General features: G+C 39.1%; 1 protein-coding gene across 1 annotated transcript in view; it reads left to right on the top strand.

Annotated features, from left to right (window-relative positions):
- The window catches only part of CCDC191 (coiled-coil domain containing 191), a 121,637-nt gene that overhangs the window by 14,814 nt on the left and 88,723 nt on the right, over positions 1-18,100 (top strand). Inside the window, exons 4-6 of the mRNA XM_043992872.1 lie at positions 6,362-6,511; positions 9,901-10,079; positions 15,529-15,752. Coding sequence (XP_043848807.1) covers positions 6,362-6,511; positions 9,901-10,079; positions 15,529-15,752 — 553 coding nt within the window. The remainder of the gene's footprint in view (positions 1-6,361; positions 6,512-9,900; positions 10,080-15,528; positions 15,753-18,100) is intronic.

The following is an 18,100-nucleotide window of genomic DNA, read 5'->3' as shown; positions in this document are numbered from 1 at the left end:
TGTTTATATTCCTGCCATTATACATGCTGTTTCACTGTCTTCTTAGTTTATCTAAATTGTAATGTTCCTTCATAGTCTGGCTTTAAGTACCACCTTCTCCATTGTCAGTGAGCCTCTTGTTCCTGAGGAGTCTTGGATCTTTGACCTTTCTCACTTGTGCATTTTAGCAGAATGTATCCAACAACTTATTCTCAAACAGAACCTTCTTTGAAAACAAGAGTGAAAACATATTAAACATAGAATAAACTATAGATAGATAGATGATAGATGGATGGACAGATGATGATGATGATGATAGATAGATAGATAGATAGATAGATAGATAGATAGATAGATAGATAGATAGAGGGCAGCTAGGTGGTACAGTGGATAGAGCATCAGCCTTGAATTCAAGAGGACCTGAGTTCAAATCTGGCATCAGACACTTGACACTTACTAGCTGTGTGATCCTGGGCAAGTCACTTAACCCTCATTGCCCCGCAAAAAAAAATAAAAGAATATGCACAGGACTTCTGAGCCCATCTGAAAACATACTTTCAAGAAGAGAAAGAGAACAAGTGCTCTCTGAACCCTTTCCAGATTGGGGAGGGAGGGGTGTGTCTAAAATGAACACATACTCCTTTACTCCTGTTTTATATATTTTTCCAAACTGAAATAAGCACTAATGTCGCTGGTACTCCCTACTTTCCCATCATAGGAATAGATGAACAGCATTCTTTGTGTTATCCTACCTCTTTCTGCTCCATCTTGGCTCTGCATACATTTGGCTCAACTTAGCCAGCTACACAAAATATCGTGATTGAGCAGTTGGAGATGAGAGAGGGACTTTCTTTTTTGGTTTCCTGTCAGATGCTTATCTGGGAACCACAGGCTGACCTTGCATAGCTTATCTAGGTCTAGTTCCTGTTAAAGTTTTGTCTTGGATTTAATTTAGATCCAGAACTGTCTATGCAGCATATTATCTTATTGCTACTGAAAAGGATTTAACAGTCAGGGCTGTGGTTAATCAGATAGGAGTTGCCACTCCTTAAGGATAAAAAACATGAAGTCTTAGAAAAATCCTGCTACCACCCTCCCGAATCCCCTTCTCTGGTTCTTCCTTCTGCTCTTGTCAGCCTGAGGCCAATTCGCTAGGCAGATGAACTACTAAGGACTGTGATCCTTCATTGTGTCTTTCCTGAAGATTTAAGGAATCAGCATGTCAGTTCAGGGGCAGCTGGGTGGTACAGTGGACAGAGCACTCATCCTGGAATCAAGAGGACCTGAGTTCAAATCCAGCCTCAGATTCTTACTAGCTGTATGACCCTGGGCAAGTCAATTAACCCCAATTATCTCCAAAAAAAAAAAAAAAGGAAACATGTCAGTGAAGACCTTCTCTGACTCCCTCTCCAGACAATTGGACTCCCTCCTGTGAACTCTTGGCGCACTTGCTTTACCGTTCACTTAGCAGTTATCATATGGCATCTTATATTTTTCTTTACTTTGCAGTTGCTTGCATTCCACTGGCATAGCACAGCCTTTTAGAATTGTTCTGAGAGGCTATCCCAGCAGTTTTCTATCTTATTGGAATTCAATAAGCATTTATTAAGTGCTCAGTATCTGCCAGGGATTGTATTAGGTATTGGAGATCAAAATAATTCCTGTCCTCAAAGAGCCTATAGATCAGTAAATGCAAAATACATACACAATAAAGTATTTTAATCTGAATGAATGTATGAAAAAAAACACCTTTTAAGTGCATCCTATGTTCAAGGCACTGAAGTGAGCACTGGAGATACAAAAGAAAGATAGAACATTCATCTAGGAGGTGGCTCATGAGCTGAGCCTTGAAGAGAGAGAGTGTTTGCAAGATGTAGAGGTGAAGAGGGAGAACTTCCAGGACTATAGACAGCCTATTCAGAAGCCAGACATGGAATACTGTGTATGGGGCATAGCAAGGAAGCCAGTTTGGCTGCAACATAGAGTGAGGAGCTGGGAACAATAGGGATGAATAATGGGAAACTTTTCCATCGGGAAAGATTGGTTGGAGCCAGATTATCATAGACTTTAAATGCCAAACAGGGGAGTTTGTACTTTATCCTAAAAAGACAGAAAGGAGCCATTGAAGTTTATTGAACAAGAGGAGTGAATGGAGCCAAATCTGTGCTTTAAGAATATCAATTTGGTGGCGCTGTAGATTGGAGAAGGGAAAACGGGAGAGATTGGAGGCAATGAGTCCAATTAGGAAGTCATTATGATAATCCAGGCCAGAGGTTTTAAGGACCCAAACTAGTGTGGTTGCCATATAAAGGGGATGAATGTGAAAGCTATATTGGAAGTAGAATTAATAAACCTCAGCACCGGATTGTATTGGGGGTTGAAGGAGAAGAGTAGAGTCAAGAATGACTGACTCCAAGTTTGCAAACCTAGGTGGCTGGAAGGATGGTGGTACTTTTTTTTTTCAGGGCAATGAGGGTTAAGTGACTTGCCCAGGGTCACACAGCTAGTAAGTGTCAAGTGTCTGAGGCCGGATTTGAACTCAGGTACTCCTGAATCCAGGGCCGGTGCTTTATCCACTGCGCCACCTAGCCGCCCCCTAGGATGGTGGTACTTTTGACAGAAATAGGGAATTAGGAAGAGGAGAGAGTTTTAAGGGAGAGATAATGAGTTCTGTTTTGGATGTGCTGAGTTTAAGATGCCTATGGGACATCCAAATGGGAATGTTCAGTTGGCAGTTGGTGATGAAAGACTGGAGCTCAGGAAAGAGACGAAAGATGAATATGTAGATTTGGAAATCTATCTGCACAGAGATGATAATTAAAGCCATGGAAGATGATGATGTCACTGAGAGTGTATAGAGAGGAAAAGAGAGCCCAAACCTCCTCCCCTTTTAAAAATTGCTATCACTCAGAAAGCCCTAATTCCATATGCTATATGAATGGCCCTAATGTAGTCACGTAGGTATTATCTCCTTACTCTCCCTCTTTGCTCCAGTTTCAGGAGAGGTGTCCCTTCTTCTTGCTGGTGTCAGCCCATCAGGGTGTGCCTTGTTCCCATTCTCTATAGACTCCAAGTCTTAGCTCTTTCTAGTACAACATACTCTCTGCCAAGTACCATTGCCTCCATTTTACACAAAAGGAAACTGCCTCAGAGATGTTAGGTGACTCATCTAAAGTAATATCGAAAGAGCATCCTGACACACACTCCCACGTAGGAAGTAGGACATGGGTGAAAATTCTTCAAAGGTGGCCAAGAAGCAGTGGTCAGATGGGTAAAAAGAGGACTACAACCGCGTGCTGTTGCGAAAATCCAGAGTAAAGAGAGCATCTAAGAAGGAGGGGTAGTAGGGGCAGCTAGGTGGCACAGTGGACAGAGCACCGGCCCTGGAGTCAGGAGGACCTGAGTTCAAATATTTCCTCAGACACTTAACACTTACTGGCTGTGTGACCCTGGGCAGGTCACTTAACCCCAATTGCCTCACCAAAAAAAAAAAAAAAAGAAGGAGGGGTAGTCAACAGTGTCACACACTGCAGAGAGGTCAAGAAGAAGGAGATCTATGAAAAAGGATACTGGATCTGAGAGGGCACTGCTAACCTTGGACAGCAATTGTTTTTAGTAGAAGAGTGGCATCAAAAGCAAGGGCTTGAGTGGGAGAAGGGAAGGGAGGTGAGGAAGTATAGGCAACAAGTGTAGATAGCTTCTCCCAGGAATTTGGCAATGAAAAGGAGAGAGGACAATAGCTTGAGGTTCAAGTGAAGGTTTTTTAAAGATGAGGAAAGTCTGGGGTATGGTTATAGGCAACAAAGGAAGAAGCAGTAGATAAAGAGAGAGGGGAGATGAGAAAGAGATAAGGGATATTTCACATTCCAGGCAGCCCTCCACTAGGAAACCAGGGCATACCTAGTTTGGATGTCTTACCATCTGCTCTGCTGTGACCCCTCTTCTCTCCAAAGAGAGGCAATGGGGGTTAAGTGACTTGCCCAGGGTCACACAGCTAGTAAGTGTCAAGTGTCTGAGGCCGGATTTGAACTCAGGTACTCCTGAATCCAGGGCCAGTGCTTCATCCACTGCGCCACCTTGCCGCCCCCCCAGGAGGTAGGCCAGTCATGTAATAAGAGTGGGAGAGAACTCGTGGAGAGCCTCCATGTTTTATTGTTATTCCTACAATGCCAAGAGATCTAGAGGAAGACCCCCCAGCACATTGGATTGACTCCCTGTGGTGGATTTATAGGAGCACATAGATGAATTGAAGGAGCACACACTTCAGTGGTCTCACAGATAACATTAAAATATCAATATAACCTTCTTAATAATAGTCTATATTGGGGGGGCGGCAAGGTGGTGCAGTGGATGAAGCACTGGCCCTGGATTCAGGAGTACCTGAGTTCAAATCCGGCCTCAGACACTTGACACTTACTAGCTGTGTGACCCTGGGCAAGTCACTTAACCCCCATTGCCCCCACACACACACAAAAAAATTAGTCTATATTTATATAGTACTTTGTGGTTACAAACCTTGTGATGGAGGTAGCTTCAATAATTATTTGTAGATCTTAGGTGCACAAGGTTTATGACCCTATGAGATAGATATTTGTGGCAAAACCAACAAATATTTAACAAGCCTTCTCCCCTTTTAAAAATTCTTCTCATTCAGGGGAAGTTAGGTGACTCACCTACAGTAATAAAGTCAGTGACATGACCAGGATTTGAACACAAGTTTCCTGATTCTAAGTCCAATGAGATTCTAAGTGGTGTAATTATAGTTGCTGTTCCCCCAGCACAACTATGCTGACTCTCCTATCCTGTATCCTCAATTTCATTAGAAGCCCTTTGGGATGGACTGTTTCTCATGCCTGTTTATATCTTCATTGTCTATCGTAGCATTTTTTTCACAGTAGGTATATGATAGATATATATATTTGTATGTGTATATATGGAAAATAATTTCAGTTTTTTATTACCTACCATCAACTATATATGTGGATACATGCACACGTATATAGTTAATGGTAATAAAAAATTGATACCCACATCTGAAAAATTATAGTTAAAAATTTAGGGAGGTATTTAGATGACTAAAAACATAATATAAATGGAAATTGATATAGAGCTATATCCCAAAGAAATTAAAGAAGAAAAGGACCCATCTGTATAGAAATATTGATAGCAGCACTTTTTGTCATAGCAAAAAATTGGAAACTAAAGGGTGCCCATCGATTGGGAAATGGTTGGTTGTTGCGCTTTATTCTTGAAGAGGGCCAAAATGACATCACTATGTTATAGTCAAGTTACAGTGTGTCCTACTGTGGCTTGGAACCAAGTTCTACCACAGGTCAGGCACAAATAGTCCATGTGAACATTTGGGATGTATTCTCTAAATTTGCACATCTTGCATTTCTTTTGAGACATATAGTATATGAATTGAATGGAATATTATTGTATTGTAAGAAATGGCAAAAGGGACATATTCAGAAAAGCCTGGAAAGACTTGTATGAATTGATGAAGAATGAAGTGAGCAGAACCAAGAGAGCAATGTATGCAATAGCAACATTATGAAGAAAAACAAATTTGAAAGACTTAAGAACTCTAATCAATGCAATAACGGATAATAACTACAGAGGCATAAGCTACTCAGGCCTGACAGAGAGGTGAAGAGCCCAAGGAGCAAATTGAGACATATATTTTCAGATATAGCCAATGAGTGGATTTGTTTTCCTTGACTATGCTTATTTGTTGAAAGAGGGGTTTTTTTTCCTTCCTTCTTAAATTGAGAGAGGAATATGGGAGTGAAAAGGGCAACAGAAGTAATACCAAAAGAAAAAAAAAGGGTCATTGAAAGATTTTTTTTTTTAAATACACAGCACAGTAGGTTCAGGAGACATGGACAAGCAGGACAATCTTGAAACTAAAGTTTCAATTACCATTTTGAAATTATTGGATACATTTTTAAAAATGTATACTGTACATAAAAGTTTTGTTGTTTCATATAATAATAATAATAGCTAACATTTATATAGTGCTTCGTAGGTGACGGGTGTTGGACTAGATGGTTTACAATTAGTATTATATTTGATCCTCACAAAGACCCTGGGATGTAATGGCTATTATTATCCCCATTTACAGACACTATTGTGATCTCTATTTTATAGATGAGGGAACTGAAGCAGAGGTTAAGTGACTTGCCCAGGAAGTAACTGAGATCAGATTTGAATTCAGGTCTTCAATCCTTTTTCTCTTCTGTTTGATCTAGAAATGCTCAAGTTTGTTGATGTTAAGTCCAAATAAGCCAAAAAAAATTTTTTTTTAATGTAAATGGTTTGCTATCCTTCTCTAACATAACTTCTAATACTAACAAGAAAGTATTTTTTGTTTTCTTATTAGCCCAGAAACTGCTTAATGACTGGATGAACTCAAAACTTAAAATGGAATTAACAAGTGATAAGGAAGATGATGGGGATGCTGTGCCCGATGTTACTTCTTCACCAGGAGAGAATGGTGCTGCTGATCTTATGAAGTATGAAAAATTTGATGGTGAGAACACACCTGCAAAGTCCTAAGCTTTAAGCTCTAAAATGAGTTCTCTGAATAATCTCTGAATTATTTGAGATTTTTTTGAAGTACAATTTGCCATCCTACTTAGTTTTCTTTCTAGTTTTAACAGTCATATTTATCCTGGTTCTATTTAAATTCCTTGTGCTATGAACTGAACACATTAATGTTCTTTGTGAGACAAAAGATCATATTTTTTCAGTTCCAACTATAATTAAAATTATATTGTTAAAAAAATCTCCTTTTAGTCATAATAATTAAAGTTATTCTGTAAACTATCTTCTCATGTTTTATTAATCATTGCTTATAATAATTCCTTTTTTTTAAAAAATGCAGGGCAGTGAGGGTTAAGTAACTTGCCCAGGGTCACACAGCTAGTGTCAAGTGTTTGAGATCAGATTTGAACTCAGGTCCTCCTGAATTCAGGGCCAATGCTTTATCCACTGATCCACCCAGCTGCCACCCCCCCCCCCAATAATTCTTAAAGGAAAGTCTTTTTCCCTCTTTTCCATAAGAAGAGAGTGATGCTGAGCATGTCAAATGAATCATTACCAAACAGCATTTAATTGCTGGTTTTAGTGCCATGCTAGGTATCATAAAAAACAAGTTAAAGGATTAGACTGACTATTGAGTATCTCCCTCAAAGATCTTTTTTTTTTTCCTTTCAGCGAGTGATGATGATGACCACTGCTGGGCATTCCCTGTGGTATAGTACTGCACTACAGAGTTTAAAAGAACCCCCTGACCCACAATCCTATGAGATGCAGGTCTAAGGCCTAGACTTTATAGGGGCCAGAGAACCTTAGAGTTCATCTGGACCAAACTTTTTTTCTTATTTGGGAGTACTTTTTACAATATAATATCCCTAACGAGTAATCTTCCAGGTACTGATTGAATAAATCCAGTGATGACAAAACTCATTGCTTTTCAGAGCAACTGGTGGGGCAGCTAGATGGTGCAGTGGATAGAGCACTGGCCCTGGACCAGGAGTACCTGAGTTCAAATCTGGCCTCAGACACTTAACACTTACTAGCTGTGTGACCCTGGGCAAGTCACTTAACCCCAGTTGCCTCACTAAAAAAAACAAAACAAAACAAAAAAAACAACAGAGCAACTGGTTCCATTGTTAAATATCTGTAAAAGGCAAAAAGTTCCACCCAAATGCATATTGACCCAAAAGCTGCCTTCTTATAAGTTCTACCCATTCGTTTCTAGTTCAAACCTCTAAAGCAAATCAGAATATCTTTCCCATCATAGCCATTCAGGCATTTAAAAGCACTCACCAAATACCTCCTAAATCTTCTCTTCTCCAGGCTAAGTGTTCCCACTTGTTCTTGGTTTCTGAACACATTGTGATCTCCTTCTTCTCAGTACCTTCCAGTTTGTAGTTCATCTTAAACCATGGCATCTTGTGTTGGAAGCGGCACTCCAGGTGTAGTTCAGAGAGTACAGTGAGACCAGGAGTTCCCTTGATTTCAGTGCCATGCTTCTCTTAATGTGCAGCTCAAGATTGAGAGAGACATATGCACAAATGTATCTCTATATCTATATATACACAGCTGAGTCATATTATTAGATTAAGCTCCTGAGCAAAGATCTTGGGTCTTTTTAGAAGAAACTGTTGTCAGGATGGTTTTCCTCCTCTTCTTGTGTGACTGATTCTTGAACATAAGTATGAGAGTTACATTTAGGCCTCTGCCAAATTTTTCTGTTAATTCCATCCTCTTATTCTAACTTGGAGATATCTTTTAAAATCATAATTCTGTCATCAGATGTATATTAGCTATCCCTTCAGCTACCAACTGAAAATTTAAGAAGGATGCCTTTTTTCCTTCAAAGATATCACTATTTAAAATATTTTAAATGGGGGCAGCCAGGTGGCGCAGTGGATAAAGCACCAGCCCTGGATTCAGGAGGGCCTGAGTTCAAATTTGGTCTCAGACACTTGACCTGTACTAGCTGTGTAACCCTGGGCAAGTCACTTAACCCCCATTGTCCTGCCAAAAAAAAAAAAATTTAAATGACTCCAAACTTCCTTTCAAGCTTAACATTGATCCATTACTTAATCACCGGTTTCTTGGGCATGGTAGTCCAATGAACTAACTCTGAAGCCATCTGATGACTACACTGTCATCCAGCCTGCATTCCTTTGGTTTGCCCATAAGGATGTGCTTGTCAGGTTACCTGCTTCATTCATGAGATGGCTTCTACTCCAAGTAAGCCCGCAGGGGACAGAGACTCTAAACCACTTTAGAAATTCTCTTTGGAATCTGCTTTGATTTATAGACTCCAGAACCACTCAAAGATAGTTGGAACTTTCAGGGTGTATAGGACTATGCCATATGATGTACCCCCTCCACCACCTGCCAAAGGTCACCCCGGACAAAAGAAAATCACACCAAAACAAACAAAAGTCCCGGTTCTTGTTACCCATAGGGGACTGTAGCAGACACTAAGTCTACTACTATGATCTCTCACACTCAGGGAGGCAACAAACAAACCAAGAGTCCAGATGCAAAACTAGAAGCCAATATTAGAAAAAAAATGATGGTCCCCAGGGTTAAAAGGAATGGAGATTTCAAGAAAGATTAGAACAACTTGTTGCCATTAGTAAGTGCAATTTCTCATGAATAAAGATTAATCTATTTCATTGTAGTTGTAGGTAACAAAACATGAACTGTACTAAAAACTTACAGGTATGCATTTATTTTTTTACTAGGAACTATATTTGTATATGTAGATAAATAAAGGATTTGGTCAGTGCTTATTATGGCCAGGCACTACACTTAAGTGCTAGGGTTGAAGATCTTGTATTGACAAAAAAAAAAAACCCAAGGTGGTCCCTATTCTTTTTTTTTTTTTTTTTGCAGGGCAATGGGGGTTAAATGACTTGCCCAGGGTCACACAGCTAGTAAGTGTCAAGTGTCTGAGGTCGGATTTGAACTCAGGAACTCCTGAATCCAGGGCCGGTGTTTTATCCACTGCGCCACCTAGCTGCCCCCGGTCCCTATTCTTAAAGAGCCTACATTCTAAAAAAAAAAAAAAGAGCCTACATTCTAATAGGAGAAGCAAAGCATAGAGGAAAACTGGAAAGTGATGAAGGAGGAAGGAGGAAAGTGTCTTTGTGAGGCAAGGCTGTTGGTGAGGAGGTGGTGTAACCTGGAAAGTGAGTTGAACCATCTGTGAAGTGAGCTTGTCTGGGGCCCCTTGAGAAGTGATGCTCTTGGCCAGGATTCACTCATCAGGAGAACAGGCCTCAGGGCAGAGGCATGCTGAGATGATCAAGGATGCTGGGAGGAACTGGAGCTATCCAGTGAGTTGAGCTGGGAGTAAAGAATGTCAGAATTATCACATCTCTGTGTTTCTTTCAGATTTGTGTGGTCATTTGGAAGAGGAAGAGGAAAGTTCCACCGTTAAACAGTTTTTAGACCATCTTCTCCATAAAGATATAGTGAATTCTGGGATATTGGAAGATCTTGGAATGAAAGAAAACCAAGAAAAGAAAAAGCAGAAGGATCCCCGTCTTACCATGGAGATGAGACATAAGCAGGTGGGAGGGAAAAAAACAACAAAATTGAAATGGATAACAGGAAATGTTCTTTGTGTAACACATTTAATAAGCTTCAATAAAGATTTAGACTTTGTTATGAATAAGGGAACCATCTGTGATTGTGTTAGAATGAAAGCCAAATTAAGAACTAAGGAGAAGGATGGGCTGAAGGCAGGGAGTAGTTCAACCCCAACAGTATAAGAATAACAGAAAGAAAGAACAAATGATCCTGATTTCTCTGAGAGGTGGGAAAACAGACTGGATAGACGGATTCATTTAGGCGGTTAGAATTAACTTGGATGTGTGGTATTTCTTATTATAAATATACATTCTAGGCTTTTATTTCAAGTGATCTTTGGGTTATGATGGTTATCCCAGAAAACCACAAAGACTCTTATGAGTCTTTTCTAAGTCTACTCAATTTAATAGTTGTGTGATTCTTATTTGAAAAGGTAGGAAGTTCACATTACACTCTAAGCGTATTCAGTCATGGTCAATGAAAATGAACCCAAGACCTCCTCTCCTCAAACAGCAGTTATCACAAGTACTTTGCTCACGTGGTCTTCCATGTCTGGAATGATAAGGCATCTCTCTTCTCTTCTCCTCCCCTCTACTACCAAGGCAATTTAAAATGACTAAAGTAGGTTTACCTGAATTCAGACCAGCTTTAGTATTGTCCTTGCAAGGATTAAGTTAGCCCACTAATCCCACCCACCCCACCCCAATTACTTACCTGTTATCTGTTGCCTGAATTTTCTTTAGCTAAAAATAATTTCTCATTCTACAGTTAGTGTCCAAAGGCTTAAGAGTGCCAAAACCTGGCAGTTAATAAATTGGTATGTATTAGAGTTTGGATGAGATGACCTCTCAGGTCCTTTACAACAGTAGTGCCAAAACTGAATAGAAACAGATTAGAAAACCACAAATTAATATGGTATAGTATATTGTATTTTTATATCTTTTGTTTCTCCATTTACATTTTAATCTGGTTGAGCTGCTGGAGGTGGGTTTAACACTTCTGCTTAAGGACATTGAGATTCTGTGATTCTGTGGGAAGAATGCATTTGAGTCAATTAGTAGATAATATCAGACCCCTCCTACTTTTGTTGTGGGTAACAAAGCATGAAATGGGCTAGGTGTCAGAAGAAACTGAGGACTTTGCAGTTTTGTCTAAAGGAAGTCTGTTTTGTCTTTCTTTGTACCTGGAGGGAGCTATACACTAAGTACTTCCATAATCATAAAAGGATAGTAAGATAAATCACTTTGCAAACCTTAAAGCACTACGTAAATGTTAGCTGTTATTTGTTAGTATTGTTGTTGCTATAATAGCTAGCTTTCATATAGTTAATAACAGTTGGCTTATATACAACTTTAAGATTTCCAAAGTACTTTACATCAGTCATTTATCTGATCTTCACATCCTTCATGACTGCCAGTTCATTCCCATGCTTCTATGGGTTCAGCTAGGGTCAATTCTTATAGATTGGTAAGCTCTTAGAATTGGAAGGGACCATAAAGATCATCTAGCTCCATGCCTTCATTTTATAGATGAGAGAAACAAGGAATCAGAAAGGGAATTAATAACAACAATAATAACCACAGCTAACATTGATTTAGCACTTTAAGGTTTACAAAGCACTATTACATATGTTCTCTCATTTGAACCACACAGTGACCCTGGGAGGCAGGTGCTATTATTCCCCTATTTTATAGGTGGAGAAATAGAGACTGAAAGGGGTTAAGTGATTTCTCCAGGTACTGATCGAGCAACAGAGACAGAATTCCAAAACCAGGTCTCCTGACTCCAAGTTCAGTATTCATTCCATTGGACTAGAAAGATATCCATAATCACCCTGGTCTTTTATTCTTCTGAAGGACAATAACACTTGCAGCATACCACTCTTAGGAAAGTTATATATTGTTGCCTTTTGTCCTGTGTTTCAGTTCAATGTAAAAAGCATTTATTATTTATTATTAGCATTTATTAGGCACCTACTAGATGCTAGGGCTAAAAAGAAGACAAAAACAATCTCTAGCTCCAAATTTGCATTGCACTGGGGCTTGCCACATGTAAACCAAAGTCTGTACCTGATCATTTGAAGAGGGAGCAAGCACTAGCAAATGAGATCAGAAAAGTCTTTCCTTACAACATGGCACATGGGCTGAACCTTGAAAGAAGCTAGGGGCTCTAAGAGATGAAAGGGGGGTGCATTGTAGACATGGGAGACAATGTGTACAAATGGTCAGGGGTAAGAGGACCAAATTTGGAGAATTGCAAATAGGCAATTTGGCTGGAGCATAGAATGTGTGAAGGCCTGATGTGTAATAAGCGTGGAAATGTAGACTGAAGCCACGTTATGAAGGACTTAAAAATGATGTTCAAAGCAAAGCTGAGAAGTTTGGTTTTTATCACAGAGGCAAGAGACAAGGTTCTTGAGTAAGAGAGGAACATGGTCAGGCTTGAGCACTATTGAAATTATTTTGGCATCCGTGGAAGATGGAGTGGAGAGGAGAAACCACAAACAGGAGGACCGATTAGAAATTGATTGTAGCAATTGAGAGGATGCCCATAAATTGGGGAATGGATGAACAAGTTATGGCATATGAATGTAATGCAATACTATTGTGCTATAAGAAATGATAAGCAGGATGCTCTCAGAAAAACCTGGGAAGACTTACATGACCTGATGAAAAGTGAAGTGAGTAGAACCAAGAAAACATTCTATACAGTAACAACAATATTGTATGATGATCAACTGGGAATGGCATAGCTATTCTCATCTATACAAAAATCCAAGACAATTCCAAAATATTCATGATGGAAAATGCTATCACATCCAAAGAAAGAACTGATGGAGTCTGAATGCAGATCAAAGCATACTATTCTCACTTTTTTCATGTTCTTTTCCCTTTTTTTCCTGTTTCTTCTTTTACAACATGACTAATGTGGAAATATGTTTTACATTATTGCACATGTATAAACTATAAAAGATTGCCATCTTGGAGAAGGAGGGAAAGAGGGAGAAAAATTTGGAATTCAAAATCTCTCAAAAATGATTGCTGAAAATTGTCTTTACATGTAAATTGGAAAAAGTAAAATACTATCAAAATGCCAAAAAAAAAAAAAAAGGAGTTGATTGTAGTCCAGGTGAGAGATGATGAAGTCCTGAACTTAATCTTATTTTTCTTCTTCAAAATCTTTGGAAAGAAGTGATAGGCCTAGAAAATAGAAGGAAAAATGCAATAGTTAGGAGTTATATGAGTGGAAAGAAAAGTACAGAAGCAAAAAAAAAAAGTCATTTAGTTGGAATCAACAAGGATTGGCAACTGATTGGTTATAGGAATGGGAAAGAAGAAGGAAGAATCAAGGATAATGAAGGTTGTGAACTAAATGACAACAATGCACTCAATAGCATGAGGAAAGTTTAGAAGACAGGTGGATTTAGGAGGGAAGTCAGAATTCAAATACTCCCTCAGATATTTACTAGCTGTGTGACACTGGACAAATCACTTAGCCTCTAAGCTTCTGTTTTCCTCTTCTACAGAAGGGAAATTAATAATAATAATAATAATAACAGCACCTTCCTCACAGTTGTTAGGGGGATCAAATAAAAAAACCTGTAAAGTACTTTGCAAACTTCAAAACACTTTATAATGTTAGCTATTGTCATTATTATAATAAATGTCATTTTGGACATGTTGAGTTTGAGATTCATATTAGATATTGTACTATATTATAGTTTTTATCTTTGTCTTATTGGCCTTTCTAAATCATAAACCACCTGACAGTAACATGTCTTAAAATTATTATTTTTCTTTGTGTTCCCAAGAGTCCTTAGTGAGCATTGTGCCTTACATGCAAAGGGTACTTAATATGTCAGTCATTAAACCTTTATTAAGTGCCTACTATGTGCCAGGCACTGTGCTAAGTGTCGGGGATACCAAAAATGCATATTTTGGGTGATGAATTAAAATTCCCTCTTTCCCCCTCAAATATTTTACTGTGAAAATGAAAGAGGGGATGCCAGGGAGAGAGAATTGTGCAAGCATGAATTGCCCAGCTGGACGAACCTTCAAAGTATTGCTGCCCATAGCATGATTTCCATTGTGTCTTCTTGTAACTAACAGCAGCAGAAGCAGCAGCAATTCCCTTCAGAGCTTCTGAAAGTTTGATAAGAGCAGCTAAAGATTATTAACAAACTCTCCCATTTCATTTCTGGGAACAGGACTTAATTAAACACAGTCCACAGATCTTCTATTGCTTTTACTGAGCCTTGGAGGTTTAAGACTGTTGCTTCTGCCAAAAGGGAAATGATGCAGCAGAAGTGGGATGGGAATCTTATTTTTCTTCTTCATAATCTTGGAAAGGAAGAGATAGACCCAGAAAGTAGAGGAAATGCATTAAGAGGGAATAGGTTTATACTTTTATCAGTTAGCACTAATCATATGTTTGAACTAAGGGCCAGTTATTTCGTTACTGTTATTAGAGCCTGTGAATAATGAAATAAAATGTGCTGGAAATATGAATTTCATGCCTTTGGCTTCTTAGTAACACCCAGATTCAGAGGCATCTTCACAAAATGACAGCATGTATAATATAACTACTTAGAATTGTAAAGAGAACATAGAACACAATTTAAACTAACGAACGCATATCTTTTATAATGTAATATAGCTACGAACTGGAATCTTGTTATAAATGCTTGTCAAGGAAGAAGGTAGGGGGAGAGAGAGAGAGAGAGAGAGAGAGAGAGAGAGAGAGAGAGAGAGAGAGAGAGGCATTCCTCAAAATATTTGGAAAGGATCTATATATCTAATGAAAATATCAAAAATATGAATTCCAAATGCTTCTCTCTCTCTCCCCCAAATATTTTGAGGTCCCTCTATAAAACTCCCTGATGTCTCAAGTGGAAAGAGTATTGGACTAATTCAGAAGTTATGAGATTTCAGATGAAGCTGCCTCAGACCCTAATAAACAAAATCCTTCTTCCATTCTCCAAGTGTTCTCTCTCTAGAATACCACTGTTAACTTTTCCAGTGGCATCTTAAGCCAGAATTTATCGAATTCAATACGTTGTTTATTAGTCCCACATTTTTTCCATTTACATGTCATAATCCCTACTCTGTCGTACCTGTCTTTCTTTTTTTTTGTTTTGTTTTGTTTTGTTTTTGCAGGGTAATGAGGGTTAAGTGACTTGCCCAGGGTCACACAGCTAGTTAAGTGTCAAGTGTCTGAGGCTGGATTTGAACTCAGGTCCTCCTGAATCCAAGGCCAGTGCTTTATCCACTGCGCCACCTAGCTGCCCTTTGTTTTTTTTGTTTGTTTGTTTCGTACCTGTCTTTCAAAGGGTAAATGAAGGGTTGTCCCTGTTCACTTCCACTTGTCTAAAATGACCCTAAAATATGCCTCACCAAATGCTTCCACTCCCGTTACATTCTTCCCTTCCAGGTAAAGGAAAACCGCTTAAGACGACAGAAGGAATTAGAGCGTCAGAGGGCGGCGAAAGCCCTAAAAAAATCCGCCTTCTTGGAAGCTCAGTATCTAGTACAAGAAGAGAAGAAAAGAAAGGCTCTGAAGGTCAAGAAAGAGGAAGAAGAAATTCAAAAGGAGATGGTAAAGTTGCGGAAACAAATGGTTGAAAGAAGGCGCACCATTCAGGAAGCATGGAAAATGTAAGATCTTAGTGGTGGGAAAGTCTGGAATTGGTCTCAGTTTAAGCTTTTCCTTTTACAGTTAATTGCTCTAACGCTTTGGGCATCTTAGTTTCTAATATCCAGTGAAATGCTTCATCCTGGTGTGGTGGTGATCCAGATTACTTGAGGCTACAGTGTACAAAATCTTGGCAGGTCTCATGGAAAGATTTGAGTATGGGTCAAGTAAACAAGGCCTTGTGTTTTTATTATCAGAGTCCCAGCATAGCTCTTAGCAGATTTTTTTTTTTTTGGTGGGGCAGTGAGGGTTAAGTAACTTGCCCAGGGTCACACAGCTGGTAAGTGTCAAGTGTCTGAGGCTGGATTTGAACTCGGGTCTTCCTGAATCCAGGGCCAGTGTTTTATCCACTGTGCCACCTAGCTGCCCCCTCTTACCAGTATTTTCATCACTAGTCAATGAATTTTTTCAGCCCTAGTCATGTGTGAAGACTACCTACTAAGGTCTGGAAGGGTTGGGATCTGCTTTGATGGCGGGATCACTCATGTATCACACTTATGAAATTACAGATCCTTGAGGTATCAGAATAAGTACGAATGTGGAGCATTCATTGTTCTCTTCCAATCATTGAAGATCTCTAGTATACAAAGAAGACAAATCAAGAATTTTTGTAAGAGTTAAGTAGAATTCATTATCCAAGCACTGACTAGTTATATAACCTTGGGCGGAAGACACTTGGCCTCTCTGTTTCTTTTTCTTCATCCGTGATATGTTGGGATTGGATTTGATGATCTCTAATATACCTTTTTAAAAGTTGCTGATCTCCAAAAGGGAAAGAGTACCAAACTGGGAGTCAGACTTCAGTTCCCTGTTGTGTGATAGTGGGAAAGTCACTTCACCTGTGTTAACCTCAGTTTTCCTATCTACAAAATGGGAGTAATAATACTGGGGGTTTTTTTGGCGAGGCAATCAGGGTTAAATGACTTGCCCAGGGTGACACACCTAGTGTTAAGTGTCTGAGGCCTGATTTGAACTCAGTTTCTCCTGACTCCAGGGCTGGTACTTTCTTAGTTACCATACAGTGTCCTTGTGAGTAGAGTGCTTTGTAAATTGTAAAGGCCTAGAATTATGAGCTATTATTAATGTTCCATGATCCTTCATGAAAAATGAGTACAATATGAGAGAGGTGATACATTTTGTCAAAACATCTAGACTAGCTAAAGGAATTGCAAATGCTTCAGACCAGTGTGATAGAAGTACAGAAATCTGGGAAGTAGAGTTAAAAAAAAAAAACAGTTTAATCATCTTTTCTATCCTAATTAGCCTTTGTGGTATCATTGTGGTCAGTTAATTTTTTATCTGCTCTAGCCTATCCAGCATAATAACTTAGGTGGACTTAGAGGAAGTTACTGCTAAGTTATTAGTTGTGTAAGGTCTAAAATTCTAGCTGGGATGTCTAAAATCTAATGAGTGGTCACCTTAAATTAGAAAAGTATAGCACCAATCTTTGGGCATTGAGTATTTATCAAAGTATATTAGGGGTTAGTAAAAAGAAACAAGTGGATAAAGAATGAGATTTGCCTGCTCTCCCTATCCTGCCTCTACCTGCCACCAAGCCGCCATCCAGAAACAAAAATGCCTTGCTCCCCTGAGGCTTCTTCTAGAAGCCTCCTATGAAACAGGCAACAGGGCCGTCCACACACACAACTCCAAGCTAATTGTCTGGTAACACTGATTGACAGGACCCACGGGTGGCAGGCATCACTTCCAGATGCCAAAGTCACATGGTTTCTTTTCAGGCCAGAGCTCACAATGTCCCTCCCAGCAGGGGGTGTCATTCCAATTCTCACAGTCCCCCCTGTGCTTTATTGTTTCCTCACTTGAAGCAATAATTTTATGGATGCCTATGACTAACAAAGTAAAGGGAATGAAAAGAGAGAAAAAGAAATTGAGTGACACATTGACAAAGGCTAAAGGGGACACTCCCCTATTAGCAGGTGGACATTACAAACAGAAAAACTAAAGAGGGCACTACCCTTTAATAAGTGGACATTATAAACAGTGTATACAATGTGGAAAAGGAAAACAGGAAAATGTCCATTTAAGTCTTTGGAAGTCTTTTCTCAAATGATTCTTGGGATGTCCCCTGGGTGTAGTTGTGGGATGGAAGTCTTTCAGGTGTTTCAGATGCTGGTAATCAGCTGGGAAAATTTCCTACAAAATTGAGCTTAACACAACTTTAAATAGCTTTGCCAATAAACAAATCAAACAATGAAAGTTCTAAAAAAAAAACCTTGTCTAAGGAAATTCAGACTCTTAGTTGTTACACATGAAACATAATAAAAACAAAAAATTGACACATTCTCTAAAA

The sequence above is a fragment of the Dromiciops gliroides genome, chromosome 3 (assembly GCF_019393635.1).
Source record: "Dromiciops gliroides isolate mDroGli1 chromosome 3, mDroGli1.pri, whole genome shotgun sequence".
NCBI classification, from domain to species: Eukaryota; Metazoa; Chordata; class Mammalia; order Microbiotheria; family Microbiotheriidae; genus Dromiciops; species Dromiciops gliroides.
Note: the sequence above shows the minus strand (reverse complement) of the source record. Positions and strands in the feature narration are given on the sequence as shown.